Source organism: Tursiops truncatus, chromosome 1, assembly GCF_011762595.2.
Source record: "Tursiops truncatus isolate mTurTru1 chromosome 1, mTurTru1.mat.Y, whole genome shotgun sequence".
Lineage (NCBI taxonomy): Eukaryota > Metazoa > Chordata > Mammalia > Artiodactyla > Delphinidae > Tursiops > Tursiops truncatus.
The window spans coordinates 73,062,819-73,082,729 of record NC_047034.1 but is presented as its reverse complement, the minus strand read 5'-3'; the positions used below and the strand labels follow the sequence as shown (position 1 = coordinate 73,082,729).

General features: G+C 39.9%; 1 protein-coding gene across 1 annotated transcript in view; it reads right to left on the bottom strand.

Moving 5' to 3' along the window:
- NUP210L (nucleoporin 210 like) overlaps window positions 1–19,911 on the bottom strand; it is an 86,798-nt gene that overhangs the window by 43,980 nt on the left and 22,907 nt on the right. The window contains exons 11-14 of the mRNA XM_019919378.3: window positions 10,877–11,014; window positions 10,253–10,411; window positions 4,283–4,481; window positions 2,159–2,304 (exon numbers count right to left, since the gene is read on the bottom strand). Of these exons, the coding sequence (XP_019774937.1) occupies window positions 2,159–2,304; window positions 4,283–4,481; window positions 10,253–10,411; window positions 10,877–11,014 (642 nt within the window). The remainder of the gene's footprint in view (window positions 1–2,158; window positions 2,305–4,282; window positions 4,482–10,252; window positions 10,412–10,876; window positions 11,015–19,911) is intronic.

Here is a 19,911-nt window from a genome sequence, read left to right as displayed (position 1 = left end):
TTGGGTCTTTGTTGCTGCGTGCGGGCTTTTCTCTGGTTGCGGCGAGTGGGGGCTACTCTTCGTTGCGGTGCGCGGGCTTCTCATTGCGGTGGCTTCTCTTGTTGCCGAAAACAGGCTCTAGGCGCGCGGGCTTCAGTAGTTGTGGCTCACAGGCTATAGAGCGCAGGCTCAACACTTGTGGCTCACAGGCTTAGTTGCTCTGCGGCATGTGGGATCTTCCCGGACCAGGGCTCAAACCCGTGTCCCCTGCATCAGCAGGTGGATTCTTAACCACTGTGCCACCAGGGAAGCCCCTAGACATCAATTTTAGCTCCTGAAGGACTCAAATATATAGAAAGTATGCCAGGCTCTATCTACTTTTTTTTTTTTTTTTTTTTTTTGCGGTACGCGGGCCTCTCACTGTTGTGGCCCCTCCTGTTGCGGAGCACAGGCTCCGGACGCACAGGCTCAGCGGCCATGGCTCACAGGCCTAGCCGCTCCCCGGCATGTGGAATCTTCCCGGACCAGGGCACGAACCCGTGTCCCCTGCATCAGCAGGCGGACTCTCAACCACTGCGCCACCAGGGAACCCCTCTATCTACTTTTATCTTTTTATTTTTAAAATTATTTATTTACTTATTTAGGCTGCTCTTCGTTGCAGCATGCAGGATCTTCGTTGCGGCGTGCGGGATCTTCAGTTGCAGCATGTGGACTTCTTAGTTATGGCATGCATGTGGGGATCTAGTTCCCAGACCAGGGATTGAATCTGGGCCCCCTGCATTGGGAGCATGGAGTCCTACCCACTGGACCACCAGGGAAGTCCCTATCTACTTTTATTTTGAACTGCCACCTGTCGTAATATCCCAGTTATAATGGACCAATCCTTGGGGGCCAAAATGATGACTGTTGTGCTGAAAATTTGTAAGTATAAAGGGTAAAAAATGATTGACTTCCCTCCCTAGGGTGGAAGGTTTTCTTTCAGAGTTCTTCAAAAGAGAGTATACTAATATTCTATATCTTCTTCCAGGTGGTGTTACAAAGATACGTACATATGTGAAAATTCAAACAGTCCCTTAAGAGACTTCCCTGGTGGTCCAGTGGCTAAGACTCCGCCTTCCCAATGCACGGGGCCCGGGTTTGATCCCTGGTCAGGGAACTAGATTCCACATGCTGCAACTAAGAGTTCGCATGCCGCAACTAAATATCCTGCAACTAAGACCTGGTGCAGCCAAATAAAAAAAAAAAAATAGTACCTTAAGATTAGTGTACTTTACTATATGTTTTTTATATCTCAGTAAAAAAGAGAAAAAAAAAGAGGAAAGAAACCAAAATATCTAAAACTTGTTGGGACTTCCCTGGTGGTCCAGTGGTAAAGAATCTGCCTTCCAGGGGCTTCCCTGGTGGCACAGTGGCTAAGAATCCGCCTGCCAATGCAGGGGACACGAGTTCGAGCCCTGGTCCGGGAAGATCCCACATGCCACAACTACCGAGCCTGCGCTCTAGAGCCCAAGAGCCACAACTGCTGAGCCCGCGTGCCACAACTACTGAAGCCCGTGCGCCCCAGAGCCCGTGCTCTGCAACAACAGAAGCCACCACGATGAGAAGCCCGCGCACCACAATGAAGAGTAGCCCCCACTCACCACAACTAGAGAAAGCCCGCATGCAGCAACAAAGACCCAAGGCAGCCAAAAATAAATAAATAAATTTATTAAAAAAAAAAAAAAAAAAGAATCCGCCTTCCAATGCAGGGGACACGGGTTTGACCCCTGTTTGGGGAACTAAGATCCCACATGCCGCGGGGCAACTGAACCCGCGCGTGCCACACGCCACAACCAGAGAGAAGCTGGCGCACCACAACTAGAGAGAAGCCTGTACACTGCAACAAAGAGCCCACGTACCACAACTAAGAGCCGACACAGCCCCACCCCCAAATAAATAAATAATAAAACTTGCTGATACAACTTATAAATATTCCTGTGGCTGAAACATGATAGCATAAACTCCCTGATACTCAGATTTGATGAGGGAGTTGTGGGTCTAAAAACAAGAGAGTGGTAAGTAAAGAGAACATAAATATCACTGATCTTTAATAGAGATCACAGATAGGTAGGAAGCCCCCAAGTGGACATGGTGGGGTCCATGAAAAGATATAGCAGTTCTTTAGCATGAAATATCTCACCTTTAGGGGTTCATAAGCAGCAAATGTGGCACTGCTCTCCAAATACTCTTCATATTCAGTCACACTAACTGTTACCAAAGTATGGCCCAGAGATTTGGCTGCTATATGTACACTGGAACAGTGTGTTGGTCCTGGTCTTTGAATACCTGCAAATCAAAAACCTTGACTTCAGTAGGGTAATAAGCCATCGGTCCTCAAGGAAATCAGTCTATAGAAATACAAGAATTTTAATATTTTAAAAAATTCTTAATCTCACACACTACTAGACACCAATTATTTATATTAAGTTGATATAAAATAATGTTCCTTCTATTAACAGATATATATCATGTAAGACACAGTTCTATGTATGGTGAGGATACAAATATGAGCAAAGATCCTGACCTCAAGGCATATATAGTTTAGAAGGGGAGGGTGAACATTTACATAAATTAAACTATTAGTAGAAAATGATAAGCATTATAGAAGTCTAGAAAACAGAATGATTACTTTTAGCTGGAGAGATCAAGAAAGGTTTAGATATGCAGAAGAGAGTATCTTAAGCTGACAAATAAATGAACAAAGATAGAAATATAAATGAGATACAAATGAGTATATGAAAGAGATTTATGGGAAATTTTAACTAAAGTAGTTAGTTTAGCTAGAGCCATACATGAAGCCAAAGCATGAAGCTCCAAAAAGTAGGTTGGGTTACACTGTAGAGGGCCTTTAATACTAAACTAAAAGGATTTTGGCTGTTGTCCACGGGCAGGGAGAAGCCTCTCAAATTTTTTTTTTAATTGAATTGTATACTTTTTAAAATAATTAATTAATTAATTAATTTTTATTTTTGGCTGTTTTGGGTCTTTGTTGCTGTGCACGGGCTTTCTCTAGTTGTGGCGAGCAGGGGCTACTCTTCGTTGCGGTGCGGGGGCTTCTCATTGTGGTTGCTTCTCTTGTTGCGGAGCACAGGCTCTAGGTGCGCAGGCTTCAGTAGTCGTGGCATGTGGGCTCAGTAGTTGTGGCTTGCGGGCTCTAGAGCGCAGGCTCAGTAGTTGTGGCACACAGGCTTACTTGCTCCACGGCATGTGGGATCTTCCCGGACCAGGGCTCAAACCCGTGTCCCCTGCATTGGCAGGCAGATTCTTAACCAGCGCGCCACCAGGGAAGTCCACCTCTCAAAATTTTTGAGCAGGAAAATTAATTTTGAAATTGAGCTTCATGAAGATCTATCTGGTAGCCATGATTATCAAAGGCAAGAACAGTTAGGAGGATATCGTTAAATTCTCAGTGAGAGATAATGAGGGCCTAAAAATGGGGAGAGACAGCCTAGGAACAGAGGAGAGGTGAGAGATATTGTATAGTATAATTAACAAGGGCAAAAGAGAAGTCCAAGTTGATATCAACCTTATAGATGCATTGTGAGAATTAAATGAGTTAGTATATGAAAAGTATTCAGAACAGAGCCTAGGAAATAGAAATGCTAAACAAATGTTAGATGGTACTACTGTCATTATTATTGATGAAAAAACAATGGTGATCAGGATAAAATATGAAGTTCCATAACGGTAAATGATATTGATCCATATGGATAGTTTATTCATATTCTTTTCTTATTAAAAAGGTATTTTCTTTTTCAGAATAAATTTAATATATACAGACATTAAATGGCAATACAGTCCTCTTAGAAAGAGGTGTAGTACATATATTAAAGAAAGAAAGAACAAAAGAAAGAAAGAAGAGCTTGAGGCTGGAAAGAGAAGCCTTTAATATGACTAAAAACTGATATTGTCTGGCCACAATGAACCCTGGACATGTTATTCAATTTTTGTGCCTTTGTTTCTACATCATATTGTAACACCTAATACAGGCAGTTGACAGAATAAATAAAAGTATTATAAAGAAAGGTAATATCTAAATTTAATTTTTAATTTTTTTGGTCACACCGCGCAGTTCGTGGGATCTTAGTTCCCCGACCAGGGACTGAAACCGGGCCCTTGGCAGTGAAAGCCCAGTGTCCCTACCACTGGACCACTAGGGAATCCCCAATGTGTGAATTTAGACTGTAATTCATAGTTTCTGAATTGTTGATTGGTCCTTTAATTCAAAGACAAAGAAAGGAAAAAATAAAAAGCCTACTCTTACCTTCTTTGAGAAGAGTGAAGACTCCTTGCTTATCCATGTTCAAATCCAAGGATAAATGAGAGCAGTCTGTGAACGCGATGGCCTCTTTGGTTTCCTTATTTACATGATACATGGCAATGGGGATTTCTATAATCTGGCCAATCTCTACATCAGCATGAAATGGTAACATTTTCATTTTGTTCAGTTTCAGAACACATATCTGGAGGGGAATAAAATTAATCTTTCAAGAAAGTTATGTTAGGAAAGTCTTAGAATAAAAGAAAGTATTTCTTTTTTTTGTGGTACGCGGGCCTCTCACTGTTGTGGCCTCTCCCGTTGCAGAGCATAGGCTCCGGACGCACAGACTCAGTGGCCATGGCTCACAGGCCCAGCCGCTCCACAACATGTGGGATCTTCCTGGACCGGGGCACGAACCCGTGTCCTCTGCATCAGCAGGTGGACTCTCAACCACTGCGCCACCAGGGAAGCCCAAAAAGCATTTCTTAAATATTTAAATATACATATACATAACATATATGTATGTTTTGTGTTTGTGTGTTAGGTGCTGAACCTGTCACTCATTTCATTCTTTAACCAATCGACCTCTCTAAAGCATCTAACACCATTCAACACGAGTCTGGCAAAATATGACCAATGCACAATTTTCTTGACTTTTGTAAGCTAAGAATGGCTTTTACATTTTTAAAGGGCTGTAAAATAAAAAGCAACAATGACAAAAAAGAAGACTATGAGATAGAGACTGTATGTGGCCTACAAATACTAACATATTTATAACTTAAAAATTTTTTTTAAATTTATTTGTTTTATTTATTTATTTTTGGCTGCATTGCTATGCTTCTTTGCTGTGTGTGGGCTTTCTCTAGGTGCGGCGAGCGGGGGCTACTCCTCGTTGCACGGTGTGGGCTTCTCATTGCGGTGGCTTGTCTTGTTGCAGAGCACGGACTCCAGTAGTTGTGGCACGTGGGCTCAGTAGTTGTGGCTCGAGGGCTCTAGAGCGCAGGCTCGGTAGTTGTGGTGCACGGGCTTAGTTGCTCCACGACATGTGGGATCTTCCCGGACCAGGGCTCAAACCCATGTCGCCTGCATTGGCAGGTGGATTCCTAACCACTGTGCCACCAGGGAAGCCCTAACATATTTACTACCTGGCCCTTTTTAACTAAAAATTTGCTGACCTCTGACATAGAGCACTTCCTCTTACTTGATATCTTTAAAAAAAAAACATTTTATTTTGTTTTTGCTATAGACTGAAGGTTTGTGTCCCCCCAAATTCATATGTAGAAATCGAACACACAAAATGATGGTATTAGGAGGTGGGGCCTTTGGGAGGTGGTTAGGTCATGAGAGTGGAGCCCTCATGAATGGGATTAATGCCCTTAAAAAAGGGACCCCCTAGAGCTCCCTAGTCCCTACTGCCATATGAGGTTAAGGCAAAAAACAGTCTTCTATGAACCAGGATGCTTTCCCTCACTATACACTGAATCTGCTGGTGCCTCGATTCTGGACTTTCCAGCCTCCAAAACTGCGAGAAATAAATTTCTGTTGTGTATAAGCCACCCAGTTTATGGTATTCTGTTATAGCAGCCTGAATGGACTAATAGAGTCTTTTTTTGGTCACTTTCTATGTGTCGTTTGCTAGTTACTCTTACTCTGCCAATGTCTCTTAAAATGACACATAAATCTTACCCAGTTCCAAAACTTCAATGACCAACCATATGCTGATCACTCCAAATTTTTATCTCTAGCCCTAATCTTTCTGTTGTACTTCAGATGCCTATTTCCACTTTTAAACATTCATCTGGATGCTCCATAGGTGAACCACACTAAATGTTTGGGTTTTTTGTTTTTGTTTTTGCGGTACGTGGGCCTCTCAGTGTTGTGGCTTCTCCCGTTGCGGAGCACAGGCTCCGGACGCGCAGGCTCAGCGGCCATGGCTCACGGGCCCAGCAGCTCCGCCGCATGTGGGATCTTCCCGGATCGGGGCACGAACCCGTGTCCCCTGCATTGGCAGGCGGACTCTCAACCACTGTGCCACCAGGGAAGCCCGTTTGGGTTTTTTTTTTTTTTTTTTGGCAGTGCACGAGGCATGCAGGATCTCAGCTCCCCAACCAAGGATCGAACCTGTGCCCCAGTGGAAGAGCAGAGTCTTAACCATTGGACCACCAGGGTAGTCCCACACTAAATGTATCCAAAACTGAATTCATTATCTTCCTCTTATTCTTTTTCCTTTTCTTGTTTTTTTTTGGCGAGGGTAGGGGGGCACTGTGCCACATGGCTTGTGGGATCTCAGTTCCCCGAAAAGGGATTGAACCCAGGCCACGGAAGTGAAAGCGCCAAATCCTAACTACTAGACCACCAAGGAACTCCCCTTTTCTTGTGTTTTCTATCCACCAAGCTGCCAAAGCTTAATCTTTCACTTTTTCCCACCCCACTACGCATCAAATCTGATTAATCTACCTCTAAAATAACCCTGAATTTGTCCTCTTTTCTTTATTCTCAATACCATTTTGTTAGTTTAGGCTTAACTGGATACTTTGCCTTCACTTTCTTCTTTCATCTATTCTAATCTACTAGTACAAAGCTGCAGAAACTATCTTTCATTCCTTTTAAAAAAATATAGTTGTTGTTGTCTGGCTATAAAAATAATTAGATATCTTTCTAAACACAGGCTTTACCATATTATTATTTTTTTTAACATCTTTATTGGAGTATAATTGCTTTACAATGGTGTGTTAGTTTCTGCTTTACAACAAAGTGAATCAGTTATACATATACATATGTTCCCATATCTCTTCCCTCTTGCGTCTCCCTCCCTCCTACCCTCCCTATTCCACCCCTCTAGGTGGTCACAAACCACCTAGCTGATCTCCCTGTGCCATGCGGCTGCTTCCCACTAGCTATCCACCCTACGTTTGGCAGTGTATATATATGTCCATGCCACTCTCTCACTTTGTCACAGCTTACCCTTCCCCCTCCCCATATCCTCAAGTCCATGCTTTAGTAGGTCTGTGTCTTTATTCCCGTCCTACCCCTAGGCTCTTCATGACATTTCTTTTCTTAGATTCCATATATATGTGTTAGCATACGGTATTTGTTTTTCTCCTTCTGATTTACTTCACTCTGTATGACAGACTCCAGGTCTATCCACCTCACTACAAATAACTCAATTTCGTTTCTTTTGGTGGCTAATATTCCATTGTATATATGTGCCACATCTTCTTTATCCATTCATCTGTCGATGGACACTTAGGTTGCTTCCATATCCTGGCTATTGTAAACAGAGCTGCAGTGAACATTTTGGTACATGACTCTTTGTTTTGTTTTGTTTTGTTTTGTTTTGTTTTGTTTTGCGGTACGCGGGCCTCTCACTGTTGTGGCCTCTCCCGTTGCGGAGCACAGGCTCCAGACGCTCAGGCTCAGCGGCCATGGCTCAGGGGCCCAGCCGCTCCGTGGCATGTGGGATCCTCCCAGACCGGGGCACAAACCCATGTCCCCTGCATCGGCAGGCGGACTCCCAACCACTGCACCACCAGGGAAGCCCCCTATTTTTAGTTTTTTAAGGAACCTCCATACTGTTCTCCATAGTGGCTGTATCAATTTACATTCCCACCAACAGTGCAAGAGTGTTACCTTTTCTCCACACCCTCTCCAGCATTTACTGTTTCTAGATTTTTTGATGATGGCCATTCTGACCGGTGTGAGATGATATCTCATTGTAGTTTTGATTTGCATTTCTCTAATGATTAATGACGTTGAGCATTCTTTCATGTGTTTGTTGACAATCTGTATATCTTCTTTGGAGAAATGTCTATTTAGGTCTTCTGCCCATTTTTGGATTGGGTTGTTTGTTTATTTGTTATTGAGCTGCATGAGCTGCTTGTAAATTTTGGCAATTAATCCTTTGTCAGTTGCTTCATTTGCAAATATTTTCTCCCATTCTGAGGGTTGTCTTTTGGTCTTGTTTATGGTTTCCTTTGCTGTGCAAAAGCTTTTAAGTTTCATTAGGTCCCATTTGTTTATTTTTTTTTTTTATTTCCATTCCTCTAGGAGGTGGGTCAAAAAGGATCTTGCTGTGATTTATGTTATAGAGTGTTCTGCCTATGTTTTCCTCTAAGAGTTTGATAGTGTCTGGCCTTACATTTAGGTCTTTAATCCATTTTGAGTTTATTTTTGTGTATGGTGTTAGGGAGTGTTCTAATTTCATATTTTACATGTACCTGTCCAGTTTTCCCAGCACCACTTATTGAAGAGGATGTCTTTTCTCCACTGTATATTCTTTTTTGGTTCTTTTTTTTTGGGGGGGTGGTTTGCGCTACACGGGCCTCTCACTGCTGTGGCCTCTCCTGCTGCGGAGCACAGGCTCCGGATGCGCAGGCCCAGCGGCCATGGCTCATGGGCCCAGCTGCTCCACAGCATGTGGGATCTTCCCGGACCGGGGCACGAACCCGCATCCCCTGCATCGGCAGGCAGACTCTCAACCACTGCGCCACCAGGGAAGCCCTCCACTGTATATTCTTGCCTCCTTTATCAAAAATAAGGTGACCATATGTTCATGGGTTTATCTCTGGGCTTTCTATCCTGTTCTATTGATCTATCTTTCTGTTTTTGTGCCAGTACCATACTGTCTTGATTACTGTAGCTTTGTAGTATAGTCTGAAGTCAGGGAGCCTGATTCCACTAGCTCCATTTTTCGTTCTCAAGATTGCTTTGGCTATTTGGGGTCTTTTGTGTTTCCATAAAAATTGTGAAATTTTTTGTTCTAGTTCTGTAAAAAATGCCAGTGGTAGTGTGATAGGGATTGCATTGAATCTATAGATTACTTTGGGTAGTAGAGTCATTTTCACAATGTTGATTCTTCCAATCCAAGAACATGGTATATCTCTTCATCTATTTGTATAACCTTTAATTTCTTTCATCAGTGTCTTATAATTTTCTGCATACAGGTCTTTTGTCTCCTTAGGTAGGTTTATTCCTAGATATTTTATTTTTTGTTGCAGTGGTAAATGGGAGTGTTTTCTTAATTTCACTTTCAGATTTTTCATCCTTAGTGGAGAGGAATGCCAGAGATTTCTGTGCATTAATTTTGTATCCTACTACTTTACCAAATTCATTGATTAGCTCTAGTAGTTTTCTGGTAGCATCTTTAGGATTCTCTATGTATAGTATCATGTCATCTGCAAACAGCAACAGTTTTACTTCTTCTTTTCTGATTTGGATTCCTTTTATTTCTTTTTCTTCTCTGATTGCTGTGGCTAGAACTTCCAAAACTTTTGAATAAGAGTGGTGAGAGTGGGCAACCTTGTCTTGTTCCTGATCTTAGTGGAAATGGTTTCAGTTTTTCACCATTGAGGATGATGTTGGCTGTGGGTTTGTCATATATGGCCTTTTATTATGTTGAGGAAAGTTCCCTCTATGCCTACTTTCTGCAGGGTTTTTATCATAAATGGGTTTGAATTTTGTCGAAAGCTTTCTCTGCATCTATTGAGATGATCATATGCTTTTTCTCCTTCAATTTGTTAATATGGTGTATCACGTTGATTCATTTGCGTGTATTGAAGAATCCTTGCATTCCTGGAATAAACCCCACTTGATCATGGTGTATGATCCTTTTAATGTGCTGTTGGATTCTGTTTGCTAGTATTTTGTTGAGGATTTTTGCATCTATATTCATCAGTGATATTGGCCTGTAGTTTTCTTTCTTTGTGTTTACCATATTATTGACCTTAGGAAAAATCTGTGTTGGCTTCCCATTGTTGACAGCAGGGGATCTTAGTTCCCTGACTAGGGATCAAACCCATGCCCCCTGCCTTGGAAGCACAGAGTCTTAACCACTGGACCACTAGGGAAGTCCTGAGGATCATTTTAAAACAACTAACTTGAAAAAGAAAAAAAAAATTTTAACGTGTTACTGTACTTAAATTTAGACAGTAATGTCTCAGAGGAGATATGAACGTTTTTTGGAGAGTTGCTTACCTTAATTTCCCCATATCGAAAAGGATTTTGTACATCTCGGGCCAAAACAGTGCTATTCCCCCTGACCTGACCAGCTGTCGTCACCACTCCTTTAGTGGTTACCATGGCCACTGTTTCATTAGAAGAGGTCCAGGTGAAATTGCCACTACCACCCTCTACCTATGAAAAAAATACACCCTTATATTTAATTAATATAGGAAGAAAATTGGAATTTAACTGAAGATGTAAAATCTGGTGAAATAAAGTTTAGGAAATAATAAACCTATACAATAAATTATTTCTGGAACATTAAGAAACTGTGATGCTATATTAAAGTAACTAAATGGGGAAGGGTAATACTAAAGGGGGATTATGTAATGACAGTATCACAAAATGTCAAAAAAGAGCACAAGGGAGCTTGACAAAACTTTATAAAACTCACAAGGAAAGGATATATGGAAGAGAAGGAAAGTACACCAAGTATTCTTAGGATGACAGTATTCAAGAGCATGATTTGGTTGTCACCCAAAACTGAGTTATACTGCTAGGATTAGGGGGAAATAAGATTTAACATTAACCTTCAATAAATTAAGCTATCAGAGAAACTGACATTTCTTTGTGAATTCTCATTATAAGACATCATACCTGTACTTTATAACGATATAACATTCCCATGGGATGATGAGGAAATGCCAGAAAGTTGGGTGTAAGCTTGATGGGAAAATAAATCTTCACTTCTTGCTGATGTATAATTGGAAATTTTATAGGCTGAATATCTTTATTCTATAAGAGCAGGAAAAAAGGAGCAAAACAGATTTTATAAGGACTGTTCTTATGGTCCACATTCACATATAAAGCATCAGCAAAATGGTGTGTTAATAAATTACTCAACCAGTTTCTATCAATAAAAGAAAGAAAGAAACGTTCCTGTTCATTAGTGAAGCACAGCTACTACAGTTCAATAATAATGAAAGGGATTTTGATAGACCTATAAGAAGTATCACAGTCATGGAAAGCAGTTTAAATTTCCTGAAATAAGAGTTTTATCAACATAGAAAGGGCAATCATAGTTTCAGAAAGAAAGATCCTTGGACATCTATCAGTTAAGTATATAAATTGTAAAGGCAAAGGAATATTACAAGCTATTCAGAAGAAAATAAAGAGAACATTTAAAGATGCTGGGGTAAGATATTCCCATCCTGCTTAAAAACAAGAGCAGGGTTTAGGGGGGTACCCATACAGGTAAAATAGGGTCCTCACACTCAACTATGTTGGCCTTTTTTCTTTGAAGGAAAACTCTACCTACCTACCTATCTATCTATCTATTTTTTAAAGAAGCCCTGAAATATTTAGCAACTGTGTCACATCTGCAGTAATGGCTCTGATTTTCTCTTCACTCTCTTAAGATGGCTAGCTGGATGTTCTTTCAGTTTAAAAGAACATCATTGGGGCTTCCCTGGTGGCGCAGTGGTTGAGAGTCCGCCTGCCGACGCAGGGGACAAGGGTTCGTGCCCCGGTCCAGGAAGATCCCACATGCCGCGGAGAGGCTGGGCCCATGAGCCATGGCTGCTGAGCCTGCGCGTCTGGAGCCTGTACTCCGCAGCAGGAGAGGCCACAACAGTGAGAGGCCTGCGTACGGCAAAAAAACCAAAAGAGGTAATAAAAACTTTAAACGTCTGACTTCCCTGGTGGCACAGTGCTTAGGAATCCGCTTGCCAATGCAGGAGACACGGGTTTGATCCCTGATCCAGGAAGATCCCACATGCCATGGAGCAACTAAGCCCACGCGCCACAACTACTGAGCCTGAGCTCTAGAACGCATGAGCCACAACTACTGAGCCCACATGCCACAACTACTGAAGCTCGTGCGCCTAGAGCCCATGCTCTGCAACAAGAGAAGCCACGATGATGAGAAGCCCAAGCACTGCAAGGAAGAATAGCCCCTGCTCACCGCAACTAGAGAAAGCCCGTGCACAGCAACGAAGACCCAACACAGCCAAAAATAAAACAAACAAATTAATTAATTAATGAAATAAAAAATAAATTGCATTATGATTGCAGAACAAGGAAATATTGTAATAAGGGCTTCTTTTAGGGTAGTCATAAAATCTTTTAGATTTTTTAGGTGGATCTTGAGTTGGGAATTCAAAGCCCTGAACTAACCATTTTCTTTCCCAAAGTTACTCAGCACACTTAGAAACAACAATCAATAAACCCTATTATATCCCAGACTTTCACTAACATGTTTTATGGCAGCAACTACCTGGTTACCAAAAGCTTTGCCTTCTACATGCACTTAACTATAATGTCTACAGGTGATAATTTAAGTAGCTGTTTTGCTATTGCATACCATGAACTATCAATGCTCACTTCTTAATCACAAGAAACAGGATCAGTAATGCCTTTAAATCTAATAATAGAGAACCCAGAATCAACTTGGAGATGCGAGTCTCCAAGATGGCCTCCACTGATCCCCACCCCCTGGTATTCACATCCTTGTGTAGTTCCCTCTACATTGTGTCAGGAATGGTTTGAATGACCAATAGAATGTGGTAGAAGTGCTTATATTAAAAAGAAGAAAGATATAAAACCGGTGATCCACTGTAAGATTCTTCCACAATAAGAAACTTAAAAAAGAAATGCATTTTAAATCCAAAGTAAGGAAAAGAAATAGAATAACAAAGGTAAAGGCATAAATCAATGAAAGAGAAAGTAGATAAAGAACTGGAAAAAAGTCAATGAAACCAAAAGCTTGTTCTTTGTAAAAAGCAATAAAATTGATAAATGTCTAGCTGGATTCATGAAGAAAACAAGAGAAACACGAATAACCAATATCTGGAATGAAAGAGACAACATTGCTACAGATCCTACAGACATAAAAATTAATAAGGCAATATTTTGAACAACTTTATGTGATTAATTCAACAATTAGATTAAACAGAAATTCCTTCAGAGACACAACCTACCAAATTTCACTCAAGAAGAAATAACCTGTATAGTTGTATATAAATTTTAAAAATTGAATTCAGAGTTTTAAACCTTCCCGTACACCAATCATTAGAGGAATGTAAATTAAAATCACAGTGATATACCACTTCATACCCATTAGAATGGCTATTATCAAAAATAGAAAATAGCAAGTGTTGGTAAGAATGTGGAGAAATCACAACCCTTGTGCATTGCTGCTGGAATGTAAAATGACAGCCACCGTGGAAAACAGTATGACAATTCCTCAAAAAGTCAAACATAGAATTGCCATATGATCCAGCAATTCCAATTCTGGGTATATACCCCAAAGATTTGAAAGCAAGGATTTGACAAAATATTTGTATACCCATGTTCATAGCAGCATTATTCACAATAGACAAAAGGTGGAAACAACCCAAGTGTCTATCAATGGATAAATAATAAACAAAATGCAGTATATGCATTTAATAGAATATTATTTAGCCTTAAAAAGGAATGAAATTCTGACATGCTACATCATGGATGAACCCTAATGACATGCTAAGTGAAACAAGCCAAACACAAAAAAGACAAATATTGTATGAGTCCACCTTTTTTTTTTTTTTTTTTTGGCAGTGCTGTGTGGCTTGCGGGATCTTAGTTCCCTGACCAGGGATTGAGTCCACACCCTCAGCAGTGAAGGCGCAGAGTCCTAACCACTGGACTGCCAGGGAATTCCCTGTACGATTCCACTTATATGAGGTAACTAGATTAGTCAAATTCATAGAGAAAGAAAATAGAATGGTGGTTACCAGGGAATGGGGATGGGGTGTTCGGGGGGTGTTATTGTTTAAGGGGTAGAGAGAATCAGTCTGGAAAGATTATAAAGGTCTGGAGAGAGATGGTGGTAATGGTTGCACAACATGAATATACTTAATGCCACTGAACTGTACACCTAAAAATGGTTAAAATGGTAAATTTTATGTTATGTATATTTTATCACTATAATAATAAAACACTTTCCATAAAAAATTCCAAGCTCAAATAGTTTCATTGTGAATTCTACCAAATATTTATGGAAGAAATAAAACTAATTCTACAAAACTCTTCCAGAAAGTAGAAAAGAATACTTCCCAACCCATTTTATAAAGCCAATATTGTCCTAACACCCAAACCTGACAAATACATTACAATAAAAAACAGAAGGAAAAAAAAAGCTATAGGCCCTGAAAAACATATACGCAAAAGTCATTAACAGAATTTTAGCAAATTAAATCCTGTAATGTATAAGAGGATAACAAATCATAAGCAAGTGAGGTTTATCCTGAGAATGCAAGATTGGCTTAATATTAGAGAATCAATCAATGTAATTAATTCACCATATTTAAAAGACTAGAAAAGAAAAACTATATTGATCACCTCAGTAGAGGCAGAAGAGCACTGACAAAATTCAGCACCAATTCATGATGAAAATTCTCAATAAACTAGGAATAGAAAGGGACTTCTTCAACCTAAGGATGAGCATCTACACAAAATCTATAGTCAACATCATACTCAATGGTGAAAGGGTGAATGCTTTCCACTTAAGGTCAGGAATAAGGCAAACATGTCTACTCTTAACAGTTCTATCCAATATTGTAGTAGAGGTCCTAGCCAGTGCAGTGAGGCAAGAAAAAGAACTAAAAGGCATATTTATTGGAATGAAAAGGGTTAACTGTCTTTATTCACATATAACATAACTGTATATATAGGAATTCCTAAGGAATCTACAAAAAATTACTAGAATAAGTGAATTCAGCAAGCTTTCAAGATTCAAGGTAACATACAAAAAACCACTGTATTTCTATATACTAGCATGATCAAGTAAAAGGAGAAAATTTAAAAATACATATATAGCTTAAAAACATAAAACAGGGACAAATTTAATAAAATATCTTCAAGACCTGTATGATGAAAACTATAAGACATTGCTGAAAGAAAATTTTAAAGTCCTAAATAAGTTGAAAAAATATCACGTTCATAAATCCTAATAAAAAATACCAGCAGGTGGGAGATGTCTGCAAAAGTGTCAAAGTAGGGAACTCCAAGAACCTGTCCCCCCATAGAAATGCAAAAAAAAAAAAAAAAAAGTCAGAATTAACTTTGGAAAATACTCAAAAATACTCAAAGGTTTACAGCAACCAAATGTATGCTGAATCAAGAAAAAGGTGACTTTTTATTCATATATATAATTTTTAATTTTTATTTATTTATTTATTTTTGGCTGAGTTGGGTCTCTGTTGCTGCACGTGGGCTTTCTCTAGTTGCAGGGAGCAGGGCCTACTCTTCACTGCAGTGCGCGGGCTTCTCATTGCGGTGGCTTCTCTTGTTGTAGAGCATGGGCTCTAGGTGTATGGGCTTCAGTAGTTGTGGCACATGGGCTCAGTAGTTGTGGCTCGCGGGCTCCAGAGCTCAGGCTCAGTAGCTGTGGCACATGGGCTTAGTTGCTCTGCAGCATGTGGGATCTTCCTGGACCAGGGCTCAAACCCATGTCCCTTGCATTAGCAGGCAGATTCTTAACCACTGCACCACCAGGGAAGCCCCAAGAAAAAGGTGACTTAAGGCATTAAAGAAATTATTTGTCAAACCACTAACTGCCTACAAGCTAAAGGAATTGAGATTTTATACTACAGATGACAACACAATCTTCAACAAATAGTTTAGAAAACTCACTAAACATACAAGCAACTACAACCCACATCAAGCAATAACAACACACCCTGAGGAAAGGAAAGAATGTGATTTCCAAAGTTACCACATTATACAGTTGACCTTTAAACAATGTGGGGTTTAGGAGTGCCAACCCTCTGTGCAGTCAAAATCCATGTATAACTTTACAGTCAGCCCTCCATATCCATGGTACCATATTTGCAGACCACCACGGATTATGTTGTATTGTAGTATGTATTAAAAGTGAAAAAATGTATAAGTGGAACTGCAATTCAAACCTATGTTGTTCAAGGGTCCACTGTAATATCAAAATGTTAGCTTTTCAACAACAAAAAAATTATAAGGTATGCAAAGAAACAAGAAAATATGGTCCATTCATAGAAAAAAAGAAATTAACACAATCGGTCTCTGAGGAAACACAGATATTGGACTTACTAAACAAAGATTTTAAATTGAAGAGCTAAAGGAAACAATGGACATCACTCCAGAAGAATGATGTTTCACCAAATAGAGAATATTGATGAAGAGATAGAAATTATAAAAAAGGAATCAAACAGATATTCTGAAGCTAAAAGTACAATAACTGAAATGAAAACTTCACTAGAAGACCTTCACAGCAGATTTGAGCTGGCAGAAGAAAGAATCAGCAAACTTGAAGAGAGGTCCATTGAAGTTATTCAGAGTAGCAAAAAGAAAAAATAATGAAGAAAAATAACCAAGCCTTAAAGACCAGTGGAGCACATCAAGTAAATCAATATATACAAAACAGGAGTCCCAGAAGTAGGGAAAGAAAGGCGCAGAAAGAATATTTGAAGAAATAATGATGAAAATGTCTCAAATTTGGGCTTCCCTGGTGGCGCAGTGGTTGAGAGTCTGCCTGCTAATGCAGGGGACACGGGTTCGAGCCCTGGTCTGGGAAGATCCCACATGCCGCAGAGCAACTGGGCCCGTGAGCCACAACTACTGAGCCTGTGCGTCTGGAGCCTGTGCTCTGCAACAAGAGAGGCCGTGACAGTGAGAGGCCTGCACACCACGTTGAAGAGTGGCCCCCGCTTGCCACAACTAGAGAAAGCCCTTGCATAGAAACGAAGACCGAACTCAGCCAAAAATAAAAAATAAATAAATTAAAAGAAGGCTCAACATTAAAAAAAAAGTCTCAAATTTGATAAAAGACATGAACCTACAAAAATCAATTAAACACAAAAGAAGTCATAATAGAAGAAATTAATTACCAAAAAAAGTCACATAGAAACAAATACCAAAACAGCAGAAGTCTTTCCTTATCAGTAACTATTTTAAATGTAAATAAATTAAACTCTCCAATTAAAAGGCAGAGGTTGACAGAATGGATAAAGAAGAACATGATCCAATTATATGCTATCTATAAGAGATTCATGTTAGATTCATGAATGAAAGTGAAAGAAGGGAAAAATATATTCCATGCAAATAATTACCAAAAGAGAGTTGGGGGAGCAGTCTATATTAATGTCAAACAAAATAGATTTTAAAAAATTGTTACAAGAGACAAAGATCATTATAAATTGATAAAAGGGTCAATTCATCAAGACGACATAACAATTATAAACATATACCTACCTAACAAAAGAGCCCCCCCACAAAATGAAGCAAAAATGGACAAAACTGAAGGGAGAAACAGACAGTTTTACAATAGTTGAATTTTAATACCTCAGTTTCAATAATGGATAGAACAACCAGAACAAAAGATCAATATGGAAATGGAGGACTTGACCAACACTATACACCAACTAGACCTAGCAGACATATACAGAATAGTCCACCCCAAAACAACAAAATGCTTATTCTTCTCAAGTGCACGTGGAACGTTCTCCAGGATAGGCCATATGTTAAGCCACAAAACAAGTCTCAATAAATTTAAAAACACTGAAATCATATGAAGTATCTTCTTCAACCAAAATGGACTAAAACTAGAATTCACATGGGGAAAACTAGACAATTCACAAATATGTGGAAATTAAACAACCCTCGAAACAACCAGTGGGTCAAAGAAGAAATCATAAGGAACATTAGGAAATTCTGAGATGAAGGAAAACAAAAATACAACATGCCAAAACTTACAGGATGCAGTGAAAGCAATGCTCAGAGGAAAACTTATAGTTGTAAACATGTGTATTAAAAAAGAAGACAGAGTTCCCTGGAGGTCCAGTAGTTAGGACTTGGTGCTTTCACTGCCGTGGCCCGGGTTCAATCCCTGGTTGGGGAACTAAGATTCTATAAACTGGGCACAGTATGACCAAAAAAAGAAGAAAAATCTCAAATCAATAATCTGACTGTATAGCTAAAGGAACTAGAAAAGGAAGAGCAAACTAAACGTAAAACTAGCAGAAGGAAGGACATAATAAAGATTTTTTTTAGAGCAGTGATTTAAAAAACTGAGAGTAGAAAATCAGTACACAAAATCAAAAAAACCAAAATTTGGTTCTTCAAAACGATCAACAAAATTGAGTTTAGCTAGAGTGACTAAGAAAAAAATAGAGAGAATACTCAAATTACTAAAATCAGAAATGAAAGTGGGGACATTACTACCAACTTTACAGAAATAAAAAGGATTCTAAGAGAATACTATGAACAATTGTCCACCAACAAATTAGACAACCTAGATCAAATGGACAAATTCCTAGAAGCACATCAATTAAAAAAACTGACCCAGGGCTTCCCTGGTGGCACAGTGGTTGAGAGTCCGCCTGCCGATGCAGGGGACATGGGTTTGTGCCCCGGTCCGGGAAGATCCCACATGCCGCGGAGCGGCTAGGCCTGTGAGCCGTGGCCACTGAGCCTGCGCGTCCGGAGCTTGTGCTCCGCAGCAGGAGAGGGCACAGCAGTGAGAGGCCCGTGTACCAAAAAAAAAACAAAAAAACCCAAAAAAACCTAACCCAGTAGAAGTAGAAAATTTGACCAGACCTATAGCAAGCAAAGAGATTGAATCGGTAATCAAAAATTTTCCAGCAAAGAAAAGCCCAGACCTAGATGGCTTCGGTTTTAAATTTTCTTTTTTCTTTCTTTCTTTTTTTTTTTGCGGTACGCGGGCCTCTCACTGTTGTGGCCTCTCCCGTTGTGGAGCACAGGCTCCGGACGCGCAGGCTCAGTGGCCATGGCTCACTGTCCTAGCCGCTCCGCGGCATGTGGGATCTTCCCGGACCAGGGCACGAACCCGTGTCCCCTGCATCGGCAGGAGGTTTCTCAACCACTACGCCACCAGGGAAGCCCCGATTGTAAATTTTCACAAACATTTAAAGAAGAATTAACACCAATGCTTCTCAAACCTTTAAAAAAAAGAAAAAAGAAGAACAAGATGATGAAGAAAAAAAGAAAAAGGAGGGAACTCTTCCTAACTCATTCTAAGAGGCCAGCATTTGCCCTGATACCAAAATCAAAGACATCACAAAAAAAGAAAACTACAGACCAGTATAATTTAAGAATATAAATACAAAACTCCTGAAGAAAACAATGGCAAACCAAATCCAGCAGCATGTTAATAGGATTGTACACCATGACCAAGTGGGATTTTTCCCAGGAATTCAAAAGCAGTATGATATATAAACGTCAGTCAATGTAATATACCAACTAGTAGGATGAAAGAAAAAAATATGCTTAAAGACATTTGAGAAAAATCCAACGCCCTTTCACAGTAAAAACACTCAACAACCAGGAGTGGAAAAGAACTTCTTCGATATGATAAAGGCCACATATGAAAACTCCACAGCTAACATCATACTCAATGGTGAAAGAATGACAGTTTTTGCCCTAAGATCAAGAACAAGACAAGGATGCCCACTATTGCCACTTTTATTCAATATTGTACTATAAGTTCTAGCCAGAGAAATTAGGCAGGAATATGAAATAAAAGGTATCAAAATGGGAAAGGGAGGAGCAAAATCATCACTATTTGCAGGTGATATGATCTTATATATGAAAGATCCTATAGAATCCAGGAAAAATACTAGAGCTAATAAACTAATTCAGCAAAGTTGCAGCATAGCAGATCA